Source organism: Excalfactoria chinensis, chromosome 7, assembly GCF_039878825.1.
Source record: "Excalfactoria chinensis isolate bCotChi1 chromosome 7, bCotChi1.hap2, whole genome shotgun sequence".
NCBI lineage: Eukaryota > Metazoa > Chordata > Aves > Galliformes > Phasianidae > Excalfactoria > Excalfactoria chinensis.
The window spans coordinates 25529603-25554241 of record NC_092831.1 but is presented as its reverse complement, the minus strand read 5'-3'; the positions used below and the strand labels follow the sequence as shown (position 1 = coordinate 25554241).

Below are 24639 nucleotides of genomic sequence, written 5' to 3'. Positions count from 1 at the left end.
TTTTAACATTACACAAAACCCACTCTATTTTATAGACCAGAAACAGAAAGTTAAGCAACAGTTTATTGCAGGTGATGAGGTATGTAAAAAACGTTGTGACAGTTATGAGCAGGGCACAGCATTTTTGTTTCTAACAGACTCTTTGTCCTGGTTTGCAAACACTTCTAAAGTATTTCCTGGCCAAACAAGACTCGAGCTATAACCAGCCTTTTGCAGAGGTCTAAGAACAGCATTAATGGCTTTCCATCTCTGTACCTGTAAGAGACTCTACTAAGCAACACAGCTGAAGCCACGCTGGAGCATAAATTGGTTGTTTTTTTTTGGTTGGAGGATGCATTCATGCTTTAAGATTCACAATTCACTCAATAAAAAGGCATAAGATAATGAAATACATAGAACATGTTCTTGTAAAATGAAGACTGAGCAGCGTGCAGGTGTGTAGGCAAAGGATTTTTACAACGGGAGCATTTAAAGCAAACTTACCAGCTGTCTCACTCTCCCTCACAGCCCTTCTGCTTTACCAACATGGAATTAAATAAAAAGGTGCCAGTAATTGGCAACGTTAGTAATGGCACAGCTCAGTGCTCTTATTTGTGTAAGAGCGTAACAACACACGCAGCCTCAATTCAAATCCCCTCTGCAGAAAACACACCCTTTTCACTTCTTCAAATGAGATGGAAAATCTCTTTTGTCATTAAGAGCTTGGTTTGTTTTAGAAGCATTTGCAGATATTTCAGCATCCATCCCCTAGGAAGGCAGGTGGGTTATTCTGTGTTCTTCAGCTGCTGCACGACGTCGGATCATTCACACGCACTCTTCATGTGGACAGAGCAAACCCTTTCCTCTGCTTCTGAACGAAGGTCCTGCGGCAGGAAACCACTCTCTGCTGCCCTCCTACAATGGTCCTGTTCAGCCCTCAAAACTCGCTGAGACTCAGCAGTGAGGACTGAAGTACATTCACAGCTCTAAAATACAGCCACGTTCCTTTTTAGTAGCCTACAGCTTCAGAAAAGCTTCTCTTGCTCAAAGTGGGAGTAACCTAGAATAGCCCAGTGCACATTCAGGCTGCTCTCATCGCATAAATGGAATCTCCTGTGTTCATATTACATCAGTCTTAGGGGAAAATCTTACAGACGGTAGGGGCAGGAGCTGAGCTACGGTATATTATGTAAAAAAGCCAATGCTGATCTGAGGAAAGAAAATGAATTAGAATTGCTTGTCTCGTGGCTTTTGACTTATTCCCAGCTGTAGTGGCAGACCTGCTTGGAAGGAAGCTGAACTGCCAGATGCAAGTTCAAGACAGCGGCATCAAAACAATTCCTGCATGTGCGTCTCCCTACAAGGGCCTGTCTGAGTTCAGCCCTACAGTAAGGATAGAACCCCAGGGCCTTCTGTCTTTCCCCTGAACAGCACTTGGGGTATTTGATGCAGTTGGATGTAGTTTATCCACTGTGATATACAGTTAGCAAGGAACTTTAAAACCTATATAGTCAGCGTTTTTGTATCAAGTCTCATCTCATTTCTGCTTCTTCCCCAATGTACATCATAAGCATCAGTGTGCACCTGGCTGTCAGTGTTTCATGTACAGCCCTTCAAACTACTTCATAGAATGCAAGTTACCCGACTGAAGTGGCAAGGGTCTGCATTTCCACTCATACTAAGTTAAGAATATATTGTGCCACTCTTATATACAAAACTACATATTGAGACAGCTTGGAACATGGAGCCCTGGCAAATCCTGCAGAGGTGAGAATGTATTACAACCAATTTCTGCCTACGGCCTTCAGAAATCTTCTGTACATACCAGGCTGAACGCAGCTTAAATTAACCCTCTAGCACATGACTTACATTTCTCCAGGCTTTTGTGTTCAGGCAGAGCAAGTAAAAATTAGTGAAAAAGTCAAGTGAAACCATAACAATAAGCTTTTATGCATAATAAAAACTATGCATTTTTCTTTCTTCCCCCCCAATCAATATTTACAACAGTCTTTAAAAAACAGTAACTAAAAAAGGCAATAACCAGCCCTCCAGCTTGTGGAAGGTGCTCAACATCCACATCCCTTTCTCTCTTACAGAACACAAACTTGTTTCTGCAGCTTTTGCTTCCCTGCTTATCAAAAATACTAAGCAAGCAGCAGAGCACCCGGTCAGGTAGTTGTTCTACCGAAGACAGACAGGAAGCCGAATTATTTTGCAGTAGTATTATTACTACAGTAGGAACAGCATAACAAAGAAACAGGCAATAGTACAATAAAAGTCTGGGAAAAGTCATAAGCTTACACAGCAATGCATTTAAAGTAGTACATCGTTTTACATTTGTGTGAGTTATGTACATGTCCATCTGATGCAGTTACTTACTTCATCACATACACGTGACCTGAGTGACTCCATCTTCCTGCTCAAATTGTCCATCATCCATTAATACTCCATCGCTGCTACCAAACCTGGAGAAACCCCCATACTGGGAGGAGGCCTCTTTGATACAACACTGTTTAGAAGGAGACAGATGGAGCTCATCGGGTGGTTGTCCAGTTTCTACAGGGTGAGAAGTAGCGGTGTCTAATCCAACACTTCTAGCAGCTTTGCCTTTTTCCTCCCCAGTAACTTGCCTCAAGGATTTCTTCTGAAATACAGGAGAATGTTTAAACGTTAGCTTATGTAGAAAAAAGCCAAACACTTGTATTGAGTCACTTATCTGTCTGGAATTAACGCTAACTGCGTTTTAAGTAAAGCAGCTTAAATCATGAACTCTGGAGAAAAATCACAACAGATACTTTTCTTTCCAACATAAATCGATTTCAAGAGCTATGCGAGAGATAAAGCACAATCAAGATTCAAGGAAGCATAAAGCAAATGCTAGGAAGAAAAATAAACCCAGTTATTTCAGTAATACTCAATTCCTATGCCAAACTTTGGTAGATCCAGGACGATTTACAAGTCTTAACCCATGATAAAACCAGCTGTTTGCAGAAAGCTTCACATACATGCCTGACTCTGACCAAAGCCAAACAAAAGCAGTACAGCTGTTTGTGCCACGCTCAGGCAAGTTCTTTGTTCCTCCTATACATCTATAATGTTTTTCCCAAACCCTTTTGCAGCAGTAAAAACAATGGCCCTTGCAGCTAAAGGAAGCGTATTTAAGGGAAGCTGTTACAAGGAGACATCAAGAAATGAGACCAACGGGAAATACCGTTGCCCCAGGAGAAACAGAAGGAAATAAACTTAGCCTGGATGCCACAGTGAGAGGATGGAAAGTCTGCCTGAAGGAAAGAGAGAAAACCTCAAACATGAGTGTGGTTTAACATCAGGTCTCCTATTCTAAGCTAGTTCCTTAGAAAAGCAAATGGCATGTGATGAGGAACCCATCAGGACAATGCGGCCCTTCTAAAGCTAAGAGGCATTTGAACCACAACATAAATCATAAGCCAGAGCATAATACCCCGACCCAGGAATATACAAGAAGGCAGAGATATGAAGCATAAGGACATAAGAGACAGACTTATACAGAAGAGAACCCAGTGGGAACAAAAGACCAGATAACAGAGGATTTCCCTCAGTTCTTATTGAAACAAAGTTCTTTAGCCTCAATCCAGTGATTACAAAAGCAGAAACAAAGCCAACCCTGGCAGCACAAAGCCACCCACAGCATGTACATCCAGTCACCAGAAGGTGACTCACAGTGGTCCAAGAGCTGGTACTGCCTGTGGGACAAAGCCCTGCCACGGCCCCAGCCCACCGCACTACTCTGCTAAGCATTTCAGCTCCAGCCTCAACTACCTCTTTATCCCACGCTAAAATGACCTCACCAGACTGAGATTTCCTGGCAGGGAAGTAAAACATTCACTGATACTTAAGAGGCACATTTAGATCTTATGTCTCCTCAGATTTTAAACACAATAATGCCTGTGTAAATGGCTACAAAATCGCCTATTTCATATTTCCCTAATTCTCATGCTTACATCAAACGTTTTCCAATACAGCTAAGACAGCGATCAAAACCATGCTTACCATTATATCTGTATAAATAAAGAACATGAAGGTCCAACGACTTCTGAACACCTCACACTCAGGCAACGGCATTTACCCAGCAAGCACAATGCTTCCTCTATTTTTAATGTCAAACACGTCTCAAGGACTCACCAGTTCCTCAAACTGAATGTTTTTACAGAACTGGTTTGTATTACAGCATCTCCTGGCACAATCCAGTCTTAACCCTTCTAACCTGAGTCGTGTCGCTTACGCTGCCTTTTACGAGTTGCTTGCAGTTAGAAATAGCAGGTCTTACAGCTACCAAGGAAAGAGTATTCGTACCACGAGACCACGCGGTTAGTAAGAAAAAGCTGGGAAATATCAGGAAATATGCTTTCTTTGATCATAAACCAACATGGTTTTATGCATTTACAATACTGGCAGCAACAAAATCATGTTCCAGAAGAAGCAGACTACAAAAGCAAGAGTCATAAAGCTGTGACCATGTGTGGCACACGGGGAGACACTGAAGGAAAATGACAAGAGGAACTGGCAGAATTTAGAAGAGGGCATTTGCAAGGGAGAAAGCACAGAACACAGAGGTGAAAAAAACTCCCTTAAGTTTTGTAGATCAGGAAAACACATTACAGACAGCACACAAGAATCAGCTAGGAATTATGGTGGTGATGGAGATGAAAATTAAAGCTGGGTTTTAATTGTGCAAGCTGAAAGCCATTCTTCCAGGTCTGGAAGAATAAACTGCCATGGGACACAGGGGAAAGGAAGTTAGGCTGGAGATAAGCAGACATCTGGACGAGAACAAAAAAGGAAGAATGTATTTTAGAAACGCTAATCAGAGGACAACACAGATGAGGGTAACAGTCTGAATAGGTGAAAAGATCAAATAAGAATTCCAGATATTCAGAAACTTGCGGAACTATTTACACAGATGGGGAAAGAAGAAGGTAGGTATCACTCCTTCATATAAGTCTACAATCTTGAAAGACAAAACTTGCAGTTTCTATTCCAGTGATGGTGTAGCTGGAACACACAAAGCTTTCATAGCTTCTTAAAAGACTGTTACAAAAGGAAAAGACGCCGTGGGATGCATAAAGATTTGGCAAAGAAGAACCCACCAGTTTATCCTTTTCTTGTCCTTCCTACAGCACAGCACAGGTGCCACAGCTATTGTGATCGCGGCTCTGAGTGGGATGTGATGTTCATCAGTTGTTGAATCCACAAAATGCAGCCACTATTACAGAAGCCTCATTCAAAAGGGACAAGGGGCTGCAGTGATACAGCCACATGCATTTGAAGTCCTGTATTTCTGCCACACGTTCTCATGCAGCGATGGCTAACACCCCTTCACTCTGCAAACCTCCAGAAAGCAGAAATCCCTGCACAGTTTGGAACTCGTATTCTTCTGCTGGTTTGAAAGCAGACGCTTTGGAGGTCAAATCCAAGCGTCACCTTTTTCACAGGCAACAGAGGCAGGATTTGCAGCAGCTCACTTAGGAATTCCCTACGGCTTCTACAGAAATGCCTGCAGCACAGCCAGCCTCATCCCTCCAGAAGCAGCCATTTCTTACTGTATATCACCACTGTATCGATTACTCATCTCTTATTATTTTAATACTGATGCCATCAACACATTACTCACCTCTGGTGTCAGGACAGCAGAATTCCATACAACAGGTCTCTGAAGAAAAACAACTTGCTTTGTGGCCAGATTTCCTTCACTAGAACATAAAGAAAATTGTTTGAACATTAAAGACAATAATATTCACTGTAATACAGTCACACTTTTCAGAGTCAACTGCAAATTGCTGTATGAGTCAGAAAAGCACAGACTGCCAAGCATTCACCAGTGTATTAATTCTTCAATAGGTCTGTAATTGTACTGAAAAAAACCAGAAGCACACAGCTGTGTTCACATAGTGCACATGAAAACAAAGTATAGAGTAAGGGGTAATTTGTGCTGGAGTAACAGAACTGCTCTTGAAAGCTCAAGTCCACATATTTACAGCATCTGAAATCAAACCTCAAAGTCTTTCCTGGCAGATACACAACACACAACTACCTATCAGCACAAGTACCCTCAATCTTGATAGATCCACAGCTCCAAATATCTCAAGACCTTTGTGATATGAAATCTGTGAGTAAGACTCTGTACTGCTAACTCAGAGGTGCTTTCTGGCTCTAAGGTGACATCTAACTAGGACAGTGAGATAAGCTTGCCATTTCGTCACCTACCATTAAAAGGTCTCAGCTCAGTTTAACTTCTCAGTTGTATTTCCGAGCAGCAATGAACTCTTAATGCACATAAAGGAAATGACTACAGGTATACAACTAAGGTAAAGAAACGCAGCAGAATTGAACTACAAAATGTTAACTACTTAAAACAGACTGGCAGTGATTGCTATGTATGGAGGCCATTGCAGGAAGCTGCGATTCTGCCCACCCTCCTCTCAATAATATAACTGTATTATTATGCTGAGCACTCTGGAAAGAGTTAACTAAATTAATACTCATAGTAAGTTCAATCATTTAAGTCACAATCTTAACCACGTACAGAAGGCTGAAGTAACTGATTTGTGTTTTATGCCAGGGCTGGAACGAGAGCATGAGTTTGCTAAGGACCTGCTCCAAGAACAATCAGGGATTAAAACGGTTGCAATGAGATCAGGAAGAATTTATTAAGAGCCGACCCTAGCAGAGGTCCTCAAAGCAAGCTCTGAGGAAATACACAAAACAGCAGTATTCCCAGCTGTGCTCAGCTGATCAATAGTGAATTATGATGACTTTGCAACTGCGTTTGACCCCTCACGATCTTCTCAGTGCAGCTGAGCTCAGGCCATAGGAGATCTTTGCATATCTTCTTGGATGAAAAAAAGAGAACTACCATAAACTACAGGCTATGATGCACACAGGAAAATGGGGCAATGAATTCATTTGTTTCTTCGGCTTAACACGTTTTCTCTTCTGAGAATCCCTACTTGGCTATTTCCATTCATTGAAAGAAAATCCACGTGTTACAGTTTCACACTGTAACTAGAAAATCAGTAATCCTGCAAACTTGCTCCACTTCACCAGCTGCCTTCCCTTGCCCAGTTTGGGAAATCTCTCCCTCCAGAGAAGGCTGTGCAGACTCCCTCCTATGATGATCTGCCTATACCTTACTGTGCAACTGTGTCTGCATTCCTTTAGAGAAAACAAAAAGAAACAAACATGAGTTTCAGCTTGTACAAGTTTTGCTAGAACAGAGAAAGGACACGATGGCGAGTAGACAATGAGGAAATTAACAAATTTCTAAGTCTGACCTGATTAAAATGCTGCACACGACGTAGTAGCTATGAGCTTAATTCACAAAGAACTTGATGACTGTGGGGTTTCCACAGAATTTAAATGAGGAAAAAATGCTCAGAGCAAGCTACTCCTCCGCTTCCCTTGTGCTCCTTCCCACTTTGCCTCCTAAATTAGGGCATGTTGAGAACTTAGATCAAGTTGTTTGCGATGACAAATTAATAACCACAAAGTCAGGGTCTCTGCAGTGTATTTGTTCACTTGCTTTTCTTTGCTAGCGGACAGTTTGTGTTCTGTTTTCAGGGACTACAGTAATCAGTGAGGGGAAATAAAGGTCACGGCAAAGTTAGACTGCTGAAGCCTTTTTCCTGTCCCTTCTTTTATGAGGGATGAAGAGCAACAGGGACTCTTTTGTTAGAACATCACCGTTTTGCTTGTCTGCTTATGCTGTTTGGGCAGCAACTCTGTCCTCTTCCTCTACTTATATCTCAAATAATCCCTAAGAACAATCATCCTACTTGAATCTAGACAGGACCACAAACAGCCACATGTTTACATCTGCTTTTACTTTTATGCAGAAACCTTTCACATTAAGATCAATTAAGGTCATACAGCACACCTTGCAAAATGAAGAAAAAGGGCAAGGTAAATTCTTTTTAACTAACATAGCAACAAACATCTTTTTTCTCCCCAATCACTAGACTTAACTTCTAAAGGACAATTCATTTTAGTCATGCCATGCAGCCTCTGAATTTGGAATGATTATTGTTGAACTCCTGCCTTGAAAACATTCAATTACAAGTAACAGCTGTATATAAATGCAGGAGTCTCCCTAAGTCTCTTCTATTTTTTCTTGGTCTGCTTTGTTGGCATCAAAGATATCGATAGATCCAAACACTGCATCATTTTCACCCGTTTTGTGCTCTATGTTCTTATACACCTGGAAAAACAAAACCCCTGACAAAAGGCAAGCAACTTCTATGGGTTTTACAGCCTGCTAACTGGAAGAAATAACCCCACACTCCAGAACTATCCTTATTTTTTGGTGTGACACAAAAGACAACTCTGCATGCTATCTACTACTGCTCTGTTTGCAACAACAAAGATCACGCTTCTTAAGGAAATATTTCCTGTATCCAGCATGATTCAGCCCGAGGTGGGAACTGAAGGACAAAAAAGGCCTACAGGCTGCTGCCCATGCCTGAAACAGGACTGTGATCCATGACATTCAGCTAGCATGTGGCATGGCACCCCACACAACAGCACATTGTTCTATGGAGAGGTACATCTTTCAAGATGACAGACAACAGAACCACACAGGAAGAGGCTTCATAGCCTGGCAGTTTTCAACTCTTTCCTAACCTTAAAAAAAACACACACAACAAAAAACCCAAACAAGAGAAACAACCTGCCACAATAAACACACAGCCCTGTGGTCACACCTTCTGTCTACAGACACAGGCAGGTTTAATGGCAAAGAGCAGGTTTTGCAATACTTCATGGGTAGAGTAGACAGAACACATGTAGATAAACACAAATGGGGAGTAAGCTGCTCTGCTTACCTACGTATTTCATTCTTAAATAGAATTTCTACTATATGCATTGCACAATTTCTAGTTTTTAAATCAATGTGAGAACATTAATTTGCCAAATCGTCTCAACATGTTATTCATTCTGTTTGTTCAGTGTCTCTGGACCCTGTTCATATTTAGCCCGGGATGTGAGGTCAGAGTTCTCGGTCTGGGAAAAGAACAGCTGTTTGGCAGCACTAAGTACGCTTCTTTATTCAGCATTTAACTGACATTCCTAGATAATCCACCAATGCAGTAATGGCATCTTTCATATCAGACACACAGCAATCATCTAGGAATTTCCTCCTCTTCTTCACATTCCAACATCAAGGCCTAAAAATAACTTTTCCTAATTAATACTCAGACTGTCAGGCCAACAAACACTTTTTAGGAGTCTTTTAGTAATTCTTCATTCCCAATTAGGAATTCTTTTTCATGAACTTAGGTGGGCTTTTGTTTTGTTTTAAGAAACTGGCATAGTTGTGTATTGGATACACTACATGCATTGGATATACAGGTTGTGTATTGGATATACATAGTTGTGTATTGGATATACTACAGGCATTGGATATACAGATTGTGTATTGGATATCCATAGTTGTGTATTGGATATACTACAGGCATGCTCCAGATGTGATTCACTGTACTTCTAAAGGTATCTAAAAGGCCACCATTAAGACAACACATATTAGACAGTTCATGTACATACACACACAAGCATTTAGGCCAGATTGCTCTGCAATCTACCAAAACAGCATCATTCTGCTCTAAAACGTGGCTGCTGCAAACAGACTCCCCCCTGCCCTCTGAGCCCTTAAGCAGCCCTTAAAAGCAAAATGCACCAGATGTATTACCTCAATTTCTTCTGTCTTTGCTTGTATCTAGTTGGTTAAAACTATTAAAAAACATCCAACAAAACAAATACACAAAACAGAACAAAAAAACATACAGAAACACGAGTTGCCTTCTGATCAGAAAAACCTCCTTTTCACATGGGTGAGTTGATTTAATTACGTCAAATCACTTCAGCAAAACCCCAAGTTCTTGGAGCAGCTCACTTTGAATCTCCCATTCACATCCTTTTCATGCTGTCTTGATTTAATACAGTGAGGTCTGGCTCCAAAGATTACTAAAGTTACTCAGTCCTTCTATTGTTTTTAATGAGTCCCAAGCTGTCTCAGTACATTTATTCTTTTCCCCCAAAACTTTGGCGATTTTAATCTCTAAACAACCCCAAACAACCAGGTAAGTTTAGCTCAGTGATGCACTTGCCATTTTTTAGCTTGGTATTATGAATAAAAGAGCAGTACATTTTCCTTTAAAAAGAAAAAAAAGTCCAGAACAATATGGATGACTTACATCTGCTATTTAGCTCTTCCTACACATATAAATGTTTGTTTCCCAAAGAAATCTGAAGTAACATTATAGCAACAGTATAAGAGAATTGAAATTCAGTACTTTGGTACTCTATGTAAGCTCTGAAACAATGTCTGTGTTCAAGATGAGAAACAGTTCAATAACTTGCTGGACTAGCACATTCTCCTCCCTAGTTTGCAATATATCGCATGACTGTCTTGTGACAAAATCTTTTCTTACACGGTCTAAAATAGCCACTGACCAAGGCCCTGAGTTAGTGAGATGTTTGAGCGATTGTGGATTCTTGGTCTAAGTCTGAAACTTACTTAAATTGACAGTCGTAAAACAAGGTGGTTAAAAGAAAATCCACCATCATGCTAAAACAGTGATCAAGTTTTACATGTGGTTAACGTTGCTAGCATATTTCTTGCTTTTATATTTCAGTACGCAAAGTAGCTGCTTGATAATTCTCTAGGCTGCGTAACTTGGAACATACACCAAGATGCTGCATACCTGTCATGTCGTACAATAGGTGTAGGCAGGACACAGGTCAGGAGCCACCCAAACTCAGCCAACGTGTTCAGCAAAGGTCCATAATCTGTTTTCACTTCACAACCCTACATTGACAATTAAAAAAGCAGGAAAGACACACTGTGAAGTTTTGTTCCCGTTTCTATACATAACACATCACAGACTCATATTTCTTAGTTCTAACATCATAATTTGTTGGGTTTGGTACGTAAAGATTTTCCACACTTCAAACAAAGCAATTTGAGAAGTTTAATACAACAGAAGATAAGGAAAACAGAGAGGAGAATATGAACTGTAGATATGATAGTCCTGATTCGTTGTTACATTTGTCATGTTGCTGAATTAACCCCTAAAGCAAAACTTCTTAAATACCAGAAAACTTGTGCCAAGTGATACATTCTGCTTTTTATTTCAGATCTGAGGAACAAGCATCCCCCTAGCAATAAATCTACTTGTGTTTTTGTAGGTGTTGCTCTTGTACCATCTCTTTTCAGATAAGAAAATGCACTTATTGCTTATCTCAAAAGCAAGCCCTTAGCATCCTCCAATCATTACTTTAAATGCTACTAATTCATACCAACCATCTCACTTTAACATTTTAATACTCGTTTTATTGCTTTGCCACTCTACAGCAGCATGTGCAACTTTAAAAGGAAAAAATTAAGTCTTTCCGTATTTCATACCAAAATAAATACAAAATAATTAGATTTGATTTAGTTGTTGTATTTATTGATCTTTTATGAGTATCAAACCAGAACACCTTCACACTGACCAATGATGGGTACAAGTCTGAGTTCTTTTTTTACGACTCAAAGCTAGTTTTAACTTACCCAGGTGGCTTAAAGAAAGCAATATGAAATATTTAAACACTGGTACAGCAATCCTAATGAGATGAGGAAAATGTAAGCAGGAAATTGTACTGCCAAATAATCACCTATTTACCTCAATGACTGTCCATTGCTCAACAACAATTGCATCATTTCCTTTCCTGTTCGAACCTGGAACCCCAGAACCTTCTTCTTCATAGATAAATAATCCTTCTAAAGATCTGGGCGAATGGTCACCTGTGAACATGAAGACAAAGTTATGCTGAAATACAGATTTTTAGATCAGAATCTCCCTGTGATGCACACACAGGCTTATGCTTTTTCACTGAACAATCCTTTAAATTCAAGCGAACAAGGGACTCAAACATATATAAAATAACATTTCTGTCTGCACCTAATTACAGTTTCATGAAGCACGTCAGCTCACTAATTATTCAGAACTCCTTTTCCTATACAAATTGAGCTATGAACTGTTTCATTTTCTGAAAAGCAAGCCTAAATTCAAGTTTCCCCTATTCAACATATCCCCTGCAGCAGACAGGCACAAAACCTCTTTATTCGACTTCAATACTGTACGTCTGACAATAAATGTCCCTTTTGGTGTGGTGAGAGAGGCTGTAAAGATAAATGAAGCATGAAGTGTTTTTAAGCCTAGCTTCAGTGACTTTAATATGTGAATGGGCGCAGGAAAAGCCTGAAACAGAAGTGATTGTAGGAGATTCCTGATGGGAAGGAAGTTTGCGAGCCCACCTCCTTGACCTACTTGTGAGAGTCTAACAGTACAATCACCCCCAACTAAAGCTGCGCATCAAATATTAGTTCACATTCTGGTTCTTCCCCCAACCATGATGTATGGTTGTGGGTGCAATCATATTAACACCTGCACAGCTCCTGGTAATAAGTACTCTGTCTCTTTAGTTCAGGAACTTCAGTATTCAGGCAGAAACTTAAAGTGGTCAACCAGTAGCATGTCACAGTTTTACTTCTGTCATTGTTCAAACATAACTCTAAATTATACACGAGGTACCACCACTCAGTGGCTAATTCAAACCGCTAATTCCAAGCGTACTGTGTCCTAATAACCTTTAGGTTATACCTAATGACATCATTAACAAAATAAAAACGTGATGCATGCCTTACATACTTCTATGGTTAAGAGAATCTGCAAGGAAGAATGGAAGTAGCAAACCAAATGGCTGGTAAAAGAGAATGTACTCGGATTACTTTTGTGACTGGGTTCTCTTTTGACAACAGAAGACAGTTAAGGATTATCAGTGATTTCATTCTTTCAAACATCCACCTGTCTTAAATTAGGGATTGAGTTTTGAGAGGAGAGCCTCTGTGGCAGCTCTGCCTTCATCTATTGCCTTCATTTTTATTAAAACAATAGCTAAAATCTTGCTCAATTCACTAAAGCGACATGGAAGGAAAACTGCTGCTTTAGGCACCTCGCAATCTAAAAGCAAACTAAAAAAATGGAGGTGAAGACAACTAGATGTACGTGCAAACTCATCAGTTTTACTGCGGTCCCAAATACTTGATGAGAATGTGATCCACATGGTGGGCTGCGCCTTCTAATACATTTAGTTTAATTCAGTAGCGTCACACCCATGTGTCCAACTGAAATCTATACCAGTCCAGCAAGCCTGGAGCAGGAGCACCAACTGTTGCAAGAGCCAGCACGAATCCCTAAGCAAGTCATAACCTGGGTATTTAAGTTGGGAGAGTTACTCGCATATAAAAGAGCAGACAGCAAGAGGGGAATGGGAAGATTGCAAAAACTCTTTTTGGAGAACAGCTGCAAAGATTAATTTCAACAGCTGCTGAAAATATCCTACGGTGAATTGTAATTGTCTCCAGAGATTCATTTTCCAGCTCTAAAAAAACCTGTATTGAAAACTACTAGTATGATTTCCCACCTCTCCACCCTTAATGGAACCTTGTCTTTTCTACTGACTTCAATGGATGGGGATTATTATGTAAGAGATGGCCAATAGAAAGTGTGCCTTCAAGCTCTTTATGTGCACAAAATATCTGAAACTTGAGGATAAACAGTCAAATTAACACAGTTCAGGGTTTTGTTAAGAACTTTAAGCCTTGCAGAACACTGAAGAAAGGAGAGAGTATGGGAAGCCTTACTTTGACTTAAGGCTTAATGGTACAATAAGCACAACGAGAAATGAAGTTCTCATGTATCTCATTAGAAATATTTCAAGTGAGCAGAAGGAGAACATGAACAGGAGTGTAACATAGCTTATGATTTTTTCCCCATTATCTTTGCCTTTAAAAAAAGAGAAAAAAGAAAACTAGCGCAAAAGGTTTATTTCATTATTACGCTTTGAAAACAGTTAATTTCCACTGCAGTTATTCAGAGCTATAACTTCACGAAACCATTTCCTTTCCTTTTCAGGCACCAGATTCTACCAGCTTACTGTGACTATCTGAACATGTTTATGCATTGCCTTTCACCAACACGCAACACAAGATCTATGTTTTGCACAGTAATTAGATCCACAGGAATAAGTAAAAGCTTTAAGGTACTCTGGGATAGTACTCACCTTTAGAAATTTCCCAGTGTACAAAAGAATCAATTAAAGATAATCCTTGTTTGTAATAAAATGTAGTTAGCTCTAGCCAGTCTGCTTCCAGTGTACTGATAACGGGTCCCTTTCTCGTTACTTTCATGGACAAGTTGCCTTCATGATAGGTCCAGCAGGCAGAGTCGTCATCAAAAACATTGAAGACTGTATACAGCTTGTCTGAGAACAAGAAAAATGAACCTTTATAAGACAGAGCTTCCAAATAAAGACATTTTCTTATTCCAACCTGCTTCTCTAGTTCTAAGTAACAGTTTTACAAATTGTTTCCTGATGTGGCTGTACTCACCTACAGCCCTAAACACCAGGAAAAAAGAAGAGGAGGCATAAGGAGGGTAAGTTGTGGGGTACCCTGCAAAATGGAACATGCTGCAGTTGGGTTGTCACTGGACCTTTTATGTAGGCACATCTTGCAAAAAGGAAAACACAGCAGACTCAAGTGAAAACCCACTGGAAACACACTTCTCTTTTGCCAGCTGTGGAATTTAAAGCTCTACATATTTGAAATGACTGTAAAGAAAGATTAAAAAACACGTCCTAGGTCTTTAACTATTACCTTATACCTTATATTCATTACCTTAAACCTCATATTCATATACCTTATATTACCTTATACCTTATATTCATTTTTACCACGCTATTCTGAAGATGACTTAAATACCACTATAACCTGCTGTCTGCTGGGGTTTTCTGCACTGAAACTGATTAGAGCTTGAGTGTATGCAAAACAAACATAACGCGCATATTCTCAAATGTGCTGAATACCTGTACATTAAGGTAGTGCTGTTACAGAAAGGTCAAATATTCATCCAAAATTAATATTCAAAAATAGTATTTAAGTAATCACTGGTGATGAGTTACAAAACCTTCGTTAAATAAATGTATGCTAGAAGGTAAGAACAAGATAGACTCACATCACTGTCATGGGGAAATATAACAGTTGCTAATAAAATGCTCCAAACCCCAGATGTTATGTCTGCTACTGCAACTTCTGAGCGGCCTAAATCAACACAACCCTCTAGAAAGCAGAGGCGTTCACAACATCAAAACAGAGGAACTCAGACAACCCCAGTTGAGATGCCAGTCTCTCTAAGCTCAAGAAACAGAGGCAGAATCTATCCTGTTACAGACACCAAACTCACTATCTCAAGCTGCAAGGAAAGAGTTAAGCCTTAATGGATCATTCTATAAAGGCTCAGCATGTTGTACAAGAACTGCTTTAATTGCTGTGTTAAAAATAAGAATGACACTGATTATCTCAGTGCTTAGTCATTATCCTCACAGTCCACCAGCTAGAGAATGCTTAACTATTTTGCAGGAAAGTGAAAAAGATTGCTCTTGAGAGCAATTAAAACATCTGGCACATCACAGGTGACCCTATTATATATCAAAATGTAGTCTAATGTGCAAGTTTCATGCCTTCAATACAGTACTGTAATACATTAGTTCTTTTGAGTTAGATTCCTTCTTCCTTTTCGCATTTCCTCCTAGCAAATGAGAAGGGCTTAGTGATTCAGCATCAGAAGTCATGGTTTTGGGCAGCATCTTCTATGCTACATATCTTATAGATTCTTGTACAGCTAAATCTTCTACCACAGCAACAACATTTTTCAATGATACTTTTCCTAAGCAACTTTTCAGTGCTTCTTTTTCTCTAGTGTAAATTCATTTTGTAACAATTATCCTCTTTGATTTCACGGTCGCTGCATTAATTCAAGTAATCTCTTTCAGGATACTTCTTGAAGGCGTGTTAACCAGAAAGAATCCATTATGAATGGATTTGCTCTCTGTACTCTACGCAAGCTGGCTAGAAGCACGTAAAATCACAGCTCTGAATGGACAGGTCCACTTATTGACATTTTAAAACAGACAGGAGGACTGGGACCATTACAGCTTATTTTTAGATGCTCACTACAAGTTCAGGGTCAATATTAAGACAAGGTAAAAGCCAATATGTTTGGAAAGGGCTTTAAAAACATCTGCATCGTGTTTTTCCTTCCACGTGTTTTCTACACGTATATCAAGCAAAAAAAATTACCTGTTTGCACCACACTTAGAATAAGGGCCTTTTTTTTCCCCCCTATACAGCTAAAGATTATCATAGTTCAGATAAATAAAGCAGGAAGTACTTTCTAAAAATGTATGGATGCATTTAAGAAAGATGTATCTTCCAAAAACAGCACCTGAAGACAGAATATACTGTTTTATTCTACTCCTTCTTAAAACAGCCTATTCTATTTCTGCCACAACAAAACAGCACTCATTACCATTTCCTTTTCGTGGTTTAACAGGGCTCACTTCTTTTCCAAACTGGAAATCTGCATCCTGTAACAGTCCACTATCTGCTTGCATTTCCTCTTCATTCCCGCTCTCAGATAGGTTATCACACAGTGACCTTTCATTCCAGTTTTTATAGTCATCGTCAGAACTTTTTCTTCTGTGTTCCCTATTTCTTCCGCCCAGTGCCGATTCCAGCTCTGCACTCCCATCTGTGCTTGCTCCATTACAGGCTTTAATTTGAGGAAAATGCTGCGTTATAAATCCCACAAACTTCCTTCCTCTTTTAGCTGCTTCATTAACCTGCATTTGAAACAGAAATTTATCTGTGAAGCTGTTTTAAGACACTGCATCACACATTAAAAAAAGAACAAACCAAAAACCATCTATAATGCACATTTTACTTAGTAAATGGCTGGTTTTCAAGGAGACATGGGGACACAATATTGCATTACGGAAGGGTAGCTTGTCTATGCATGTTGTCAGTGTTTTTAAAGTAAATAGAAGGCCTCCAGCATGTCTTTGGGCTCAGGCCAAGAAGGATGGCTGACACTGCTACTGACTTCTGTGTACACAAAATCCTTCAATAAGAGCAATCCCAGCGACAGACAGCATGCTGGTGCAATAAACAGTATGGTTCTTCTGAACTCGTGTGAAGCCAGTTGCTCTAAGATTACTAAGTCTTCACCTTGCTTTTAGCTTGCGGTGTTTTTCCCTCTCCTGTGGGTACCAAAAGACAGCTGCACAATATGTGCAATCAGTGGGATGTACCGGTTCTTGGAAGCAGGGTTTTCTTTTACTGGGATTAAGAGCATTTCCTCTTACAACTGCAATAAAGACTTGGCAAAAACACAGGGAAACCCCAGCCCCATAAGAAGGAATCATTTGTGAAGCACCCAGTGAGGGCAGAGAGGGAAAAATCTCTACCTAGGTAAACTATGGAAACTGTTTTATTCAGAGTCATTACACAAGATCATTTTGGTATCACGACAGTCTGAAGTACTACAGTTTGTCACCATTCTGTATGCACAGCAATGAACTTGACACGTACCTGCAATCACTATGAAAAAAACCTTACTTTTTCTTATTTTTGGAGATCCTGAAAAAAGTGTATGCAAGTTCACAATGGATTCCTCCCTCAATCTTTTAAAAACACCAGGAACATCTAAAGAACATTTTAATGTAGCTTTTCTGTTCTACATGTCCTTGCAAGACCAAATCACGACTTATCGTTAAGTATTTTTTCCCACTACTAAGGTGGCAATCTGCATACTGTGTAAATGCATAATAAAAAAAGCCATTTAGAAACTTTAAAGAGCTCTGCTAATTTCAATGATCATTCAAGTATTTCCAATACGCTTTTTCCTCTGCTTCCTTCTTTGACAGCCGACGAAAAGCTAACTCTTACAATAACAATAACTTCCTGTTTAATCATGTCTTCAGTTTTACAGAGGAAGTGAAACAAAAGCAAGTGGAACGAGAGCTTCATTTCAGTGGAAGCTGATTTTCTGTAATCTACAATAATTTCTGAATCTAAGATACTCCTAATGAACTTTACACAGACTATGATCAAACTTCAGATTAAAATAAACACTAACTCTAGGAAAAACTACCAAGCAAGCAATTTACCACAACTGACTGAAAGTTTGGGCCTGATTGTGCAGTTCTGCTTCCAGCGCTTTCAGCTGCTATTCCCCCAAAGCTTTCCAGGTCTAAGTCATTAATTCTAAGTTGGAAAATTAGTGAAGAAAACCATCTCGTTGCATAAAGAAAACACTTGGTAGCTCCTACAAAGTAAAACCAAAAGCAAGACCTCCAAGCTAAAATAAACCCCAACAAGAGTGTCATTCGCTGATCCTCAACTACATACGTGCACCATACAGGGAAAAAAAATCCAAAGAGACATTTGGAAAAAAAACATAACAAGCCACCAGAAAGCACAACTCAGCACCACAAAATACAACAAATGAGAACCCACAAAATTCCATTACCTTTTCTAACAGTTCTTTCACTACCTCGTTTGTCAGTGTTTCATATGTTACAGGACATTCCTCAATCAATAGCCTGGGGTTCCTTTGTCCTCTGGGTGCTGCATGCTTCTGGCTACAACACAGGAAGAAAGCAGGCTTTGTCAGTAGTTTGCTGCTAACTTGGGCAAATACAGAATTCTTTTCTTCTGGTATAAAAGTTCTAATCCTGGGAATGCTTTTTCATTCTTAAAACTCAATATTTTTTTGGTCTTTTGCTCTACTTCTTACACACAGTAAGTTGCTGTTCTGTACTACAACATCAAGACAAAAATATTTTATAGAGACTTCATTTGAAGATTGTTTATAGGCATCTTCTGAAACTCAGCTTCGAAATGGTACTTATGCACTGTTAACACGCTGTTGCTTAATTTTAGCAATTAAAGCAGAGTTGCAGCCACAGTATGAAATAACAGCCCAGGTACGTGCTAGAAATACACCGTAGTCACAATTATTTTGGGTTACACAATGTTAATTCCACTCCTAGGATTCAGAACCCTAAAAGCCTTCATTACAGAGTATTATTAGTCATTTTTTTAATCTTAAGTCAGTTATGTTGCTAATCATACAACATTTGATGTATATCATCTATTTAACAAGATTATCTTTGCTGATAATTCTGTTACATAAGCCCCTGCCTTACAACGAAGCATCAGTGAGACTTTTCAAGTATCAAAGATTTCCTTCCAGTCAGTGGCTGGACAAAATGCATCTGCCTTCAAGAAATCCAACTGAGGTACATATAAGGCATCAGCATAGGAAGTTGGGAACTTACACCACACTGTTTCAGAGACTGCAGGTTCTTGTCCCTCACCTGTTCTAAGGGCCTACTAGTTCTAATGACAGCTTCATAAGGATCCCACCATCAACAGGGCTAAGATGGGCTGAGGGAGCTGAGCACAGGCAGCATCAGCTCTTGGAAACCTCAGCTCCACAGAGCAAACTTTTTTCTTCAATTTATCCACACGGATAACGTGCACCTGGTTTGCAGGTGAATTTATGAAGTTGTATGAGCTATGGGTGACTCCTGCTTAAACAAAGCATTTGACTGAGGGTCCTTCAAATGAGCCACGTTTTATAATAACTCCAAGAGTCATATTTCTGCAGACTTCCTGAAGGAGCTGGAAGAACCTTTGTGCATCCTACTACAAAAGAAAGGGAAGCATGACACCTCTTAACGCAAAAACAAATCAACCCTTCTAGCTATTTTACCTACAAACAAGTAGAGGCTCTACAACCAAGTAAAAAGACAAACTTAGAAAAGATGGAACTGAAGCAGGTTATTAGCCTCCTGGCATTCTGTCTAATCTTGGACTTGCTGCAGACTCTACAACATGGTTCTTTATTATAAGAATGTGCTAAAAATAAAAGGGGTAAATTTCTACAATCTCTTTCAACAAATTCATTTTACAATTCTACTATAATTCTGGTAAGCATATTTGGATTTGTTTCAAAGTTTACCGAAGAAAACAGTTGCCTATTATACACTGAGGGTTAATTAAAGAAACATCATTAACTCGGTTACCTTTCCAGATAGGAAACAGTTCCTTGGTTCTTTGAGGTACTTTAAAGCCTGTGTGTGTTGAGCAACCCTCTTACAAGCATCGGGGCAAAAGAATGCAATTATTTCATTGTTACCTTAATTTTAATCGTGACAGTACCACCCGATACATGTGACTTGCAGGGAAATTTCTTCTATGTCCAATTGGCAGCAAAATAGGATGAACAGCTCCTACAACGTATCCTTTACTGTAATATTCTTCCACCTTAGACGCTATATCCAACACAGAACTGATCTTGATAACTTCTGGATTAGAGGAAGCTAAAATCATTGAAAGGATAGAAAAGAAGCACATTATACTATGGACATGTATACTCCTAAGCGAGTTCTTATTACTTAAAACACAAAACCTATTGTACAAGAAAAAGCAGATTCACAGCTGATTACTAAGTACACAAGTAGGTGAAATACACGTATTTACAAATTAATACGATCTATTTTAGCAATACTTAACTGGATTTAGCTTTGTCAAGCTAACTTAAAAGCTGCATCAACATCAAAATATGCAATAGGTCTCAATACAAAAGCAACTATTTTGCCTAGCCAAAGCCTTAAGCATACTGCAGCAGAACCCTCTGAATCCTTGTTGAGAGATACATTTCCACAGAATTAAGTTAAGCCCAGAACCATTGCTTTCTCCTCTTCAAACACATTATTACTTTTTTGATCCCTTAGAAGTGATTTGTGAATTGCAGGCTGACATTTTAACACAGTCCCAATTACAGTTTTCAAGTAGACTTATACCTATGTCACAACAAGCTAAGTGCTGTCACTAATTTCCAAGCAGGATCTCCCTGAGGGTATGCGAGCACTTCTGATTAGTAGGTTAACAGCAGACAGGAATTGGAAAATACTTTTGAACATTCTGGTTCACAGCTTTTGTATAGAGAATAGAAACATTATGCATTGTCAGTAGTTGATGTATTTTGCCACAGTACTGAAGTACTGAAGAACTAACTACCCTACAGCAAACACACACACACACACACACACACACACAAAGCAGGTATAAGTGCAACATTATCACCATTTCAGAGACTTTTCAATTCCTTTAACCACTAAAGAACATTTACTTCCCAATATGTAACCAAAATACAACGAATAACAGAACTACAGCTAACTTGCCAATTGCATAATAAGCTGTAGATGCACTGCATTGAAGATGATGACAGAAGGACTACTCCATACATATTCATACCGTTGTTCAGAGTGACAACAACTTCACAGCATGTCATTGTCATGGACCGACATGAAATACCCTTGTATCAGTGTTCCTACTTCTCCCTAGTAGGAGGGTTCTGGAAAAGCCATAAGCATTATGCTTGAATAGGAATATTTAGCTCAGCCCTACATTATGCATAAACTGACCTCCAGCTGTTTTTGTATCTGAGATATGCCTCATGATTGAAACTGTGGAATTTGCAGTCCTTGACAGGCATTTTGAATTACACTTTGGAGTTCACTATTCCCCAGCAAAATGAAAGACTGGATGTAATGTATCTTGCTGGGGATTCCCCTGGTGCAGGAGTACCTCCACGGAACTCAGAGCTGATCCATGCAGTAGGGATATTAGAATATTGGAGGGAAAAAGAAGAGACAAGAGTCAAGGTAAAATACACTGCTCGTAACAAATTAAGATGCTCAGGAATGCCACCCAGAATATTTAGACCTAATCTACATTACAGCCTGCAAGAAGATCAGGGACTCCTACCAGCCTGTCAAGCAGGCTTACTCCAACTTCATATATCTCAAATCAGATGAAGCAGAGAATAAGGAATATCAAGATGAAGTACAATGAATTTATGCTTGGAGTACTTTCATATTAATGCAGGCTATTGCTAACTCTAGATCTTAAAAAGGACATTCAGTTAAGGTTTTTTTGTTTGTTTGTTTTTTTCCTTGATTCCAGATCCAATGGTAACATGTCCCATAAGGTGAAGACCTCACACTGGAAATCACCAGAGCATCACGAAGATAAAACACACAACTTGACAGCATAATGAAAACTAAGTTTGGTCTGCAGTGATAAAAAGCTCACTCTTTTAAGTCACATTTTGCCCAAGGATACTGGAATAGCAACAAGCATTCAAATGAGCTGAATGGATTAAAAGAAAAGAGTGGTTCAGCATTTTCTACACTGCTTCAACCAATCCTTATGTTTTATAAGCAAACAACATTCAGAAATACCTCCAAGAAAGGTACTGTACATCACTTTTGCTGGTTTGCATGATTTTAGCTGTTGAGAGACCTCAAACAAAGCCCCTCAGTGTTACATATGTGCACACAGCTAAAACCACTCCACCACAACAGTATGTGTGTTCACAAATCTAACTGCTTGCAGGTAGCACCTATGACCAGGCAACCACCTAATCTTAATACCACAGTGACTTACTGAAGCTACGCACTTACGAATATCAGACTAAGAAGGGGAAAGTGAATCTTTGCTACTGTAAAGGTTACTAAAGTACTTGGAAGAGAAACTTTTATTCACACTTCTCAATGCAATTCCTCCTTAAAACCACGATCTTCTTTAAAACAGATCCTTTACCCCATACTTCCATAAGTCTTAATTTAGAACACAGCTAAGTTAACCAGGACAATTTATGTATACATTCAAGTTCATCTTCATTTCCACTAAGTTACCAACTACTACCTATCTACCCAAAGCTTTGTTTATCGCCAAAGAATAAACCAATGAGAACCTCATCTATCTATGAGTAAATAAACAGAGCGATAAATACAGTCAAGTACTGTAGCTCAGTGGAACACTGCTTCAGTTAGTTCTTGTAGTTCTTCAGTAAACAGATCAATTTTAATAAAAATATTACTACAATCCTTTAACTTGGGAAGAAAACTAAGCAGAAATAAAGTTCTGTTTGTGAATAAGTTCCTCAACACGTAGCAGGACATGTGCTTACACTTCCTTTATCTAATCCCTCTATCTAGAACATTTACTTCAACTACTTATTATTAAGAATTTCCAGTAGATCGGGCGAAAACTGATCTGCCTGCAAAACTGAACTGCCTGCTCTGAGAGGGCAGCCATCTGGGCTTGTTTATGTTTTCAACTTTCTGGAAACAGGGAGTTGCTCTGTTAGAGACAGGACACCCTCGGGAAGGAAGTATCCCACAGAGCACTGTCTGCCTCCAGCTATGCATACAAATTTTGTTTCATTTTGGTCACAATTTCAAAAGCCTATTCAGCAAATAGAAATGAAGCATTTGCAGAAAAAAAAAAAAAAGCCCAAGTAAAACTACAGTACTCTTAGTGAAAGATCTACCAAAAGCCTGGGACCTACCTCAGTGGAAACTATTCCCTGTTAACAACTAAAGAACACACTCACTCCTGCACAAAGTAACAAGGACAAGGACAGCCTGTTTTCCAAATCGGAATGCATTTTTGGACAATGTTTCCTCAGTTAAAGCATCCTGCTCCCCTTGCTGAGGCACGGTGCATTTTCTGAACAGTCGTGCTGAATTCAGACGACCATTAGTCAAAGTGAGTAAGGATGGCAGCATCTGACTCACAGGAAACTAGGAAAATCTTTAGCAGTTTTTAGCCAGCTTCCCAACAAGGACAGTTGTGTAACTCCGACCATTTGGGTGTTAAAAATACTTTGGTAGTTTCCACTGTAATTTTATCTAAGTGAAGACCTTCGTCATGATTTGTGTTTCAAAATAAAAGTCTTACATTTTGGCTGGCTTTGATTAAAAGAACAGATTTAACTATGACCCAGACACAACAGAACAAAGTTAAATTCCATTTCCAACTTTCTCAGAATAAAAAAGTTGTAACGTAAAATTTACCTTCTAAAGTGAAATCCAGCAATACATATTCATAAGCAGAATCGGCCTTTGTTTCAACTTGTGGTCTCTTCAATGTAGAAAAAATTTTTCCAGGGCTGCTATCATCTGGGTCTTCCAGCTTTCTGAGTCCGCACCCCATGGTAAGATCTGCAAGTGATTAAATCTCAGGGGAAGGAAGGGGGAGCAACAAGATCTGCTGCTCTCACTTTATAAAAAAACAAAGACAACACCAAAAACCAGTAACCAAGTGATTCCCTTTGATTTTGTTTGCTATTAGCCGTAAATCCAAACGCAGAAAAAGTCTGTGTCCCAGAACAAAAAGTGAAGGCACTTCCCATTCATTTTTTATATATAAACAGCAAATCCGTAATGATTTCAAGCCATAGACTTGGTTCGAGTAGGCTTGATTTTGCAGCAATGTTAGAGCTGCTACAAGCTAGCAGAGATTTTCCATGCCACGTCAATTTACAGCCAGCCCCCTATCAGTGCTCTCTCGCAGAGGACACCAATAGTGCTTTGTTTGTCCTTCTAGACCGACTGAGTAAGAAGGAGGGGCGGCGGGTGGATGGGGGGGGGGGCTGGGGGTGGGAAGTGAAGAACTGAAAAAGAAAGTTAGAGAAACTTGTATGCATGTAATTACTTACCCTCCAGAAGTAGTGCCCAAAATGCAGTAGCAAGTCAGAGGCAAAAAAGCAAGTTAGTCAGAACGAAAGAATGAGAAAAGAGTCTCAACATGGTCGGAGACGAAAATCATTTCCAGAAAGGAAGTCAGCTTCAAGAGGAAATTGCTTCTGGCATCTCAAAGGGCAGAAA

The 24639-nt window shown here is 39.4% G+C and overlaps 1 protein-coding gene across 1 annotated transcript; it reads right to left on the bottom strand.

Annotated features, from left to right (window-relative positions):
- Positions 1 to 45: 45 nt before the first annotated feature.
- Positions 46 to 24582, bottom strand: RFTN2 (raftlin family member 2). The gene is made up of 10 exons (XM_072341426.1): positions 24471 to 24582; positions 23827 to 23973; positions 20097 to 20280; positions 18423 to 18534; positions 16422 to 16734; positions 14116 to 14316; positions 11673 to 11794; positions 10713 to 10816; positions 5630 to 5708; positions 46 to 2623 (listed from the first exon to the last, which is right to left on the bottom strand). Exons 2-10 carry the CDS (start codon positions 23963 to 23965, stop codon positions 2363 to 2365), a joined length of 1515 nt encoding a protein of 504 aa, XP_072197527.1. The 5' UTR covers positions 23966 to 23973; positions 24471 to 24582; the 3' UTR covers positions 46 to 2362.
- Positions 24583 to 24639: the final 57 nt, after the last annotated feature.

Bases quoted from the DNA above. Each gene is read 5' to 3' on its own strand.
- RFTN2 (XM_072341426.1), bottom strand. From the start codon at position 23,965: ATGGGGTGCGGACTCAGAAAGCTGGAAGACCCAGATGATAGCAGCCCT. The intron at 18,535-20,096 runs GTAACAATGAAA...CCTGTGTTGTAG, and splicing joins CTGTCACGATTAAAATTAAG to CCAGAAGCATGCAGCACCCA. The intron at 5,709-10,712 runs GTATGCAGCATC...TTTATGTTCTAG, and splicing joins CCTATTGTACGACATGACAG to TGAAGGAAATCTGGCCACAA.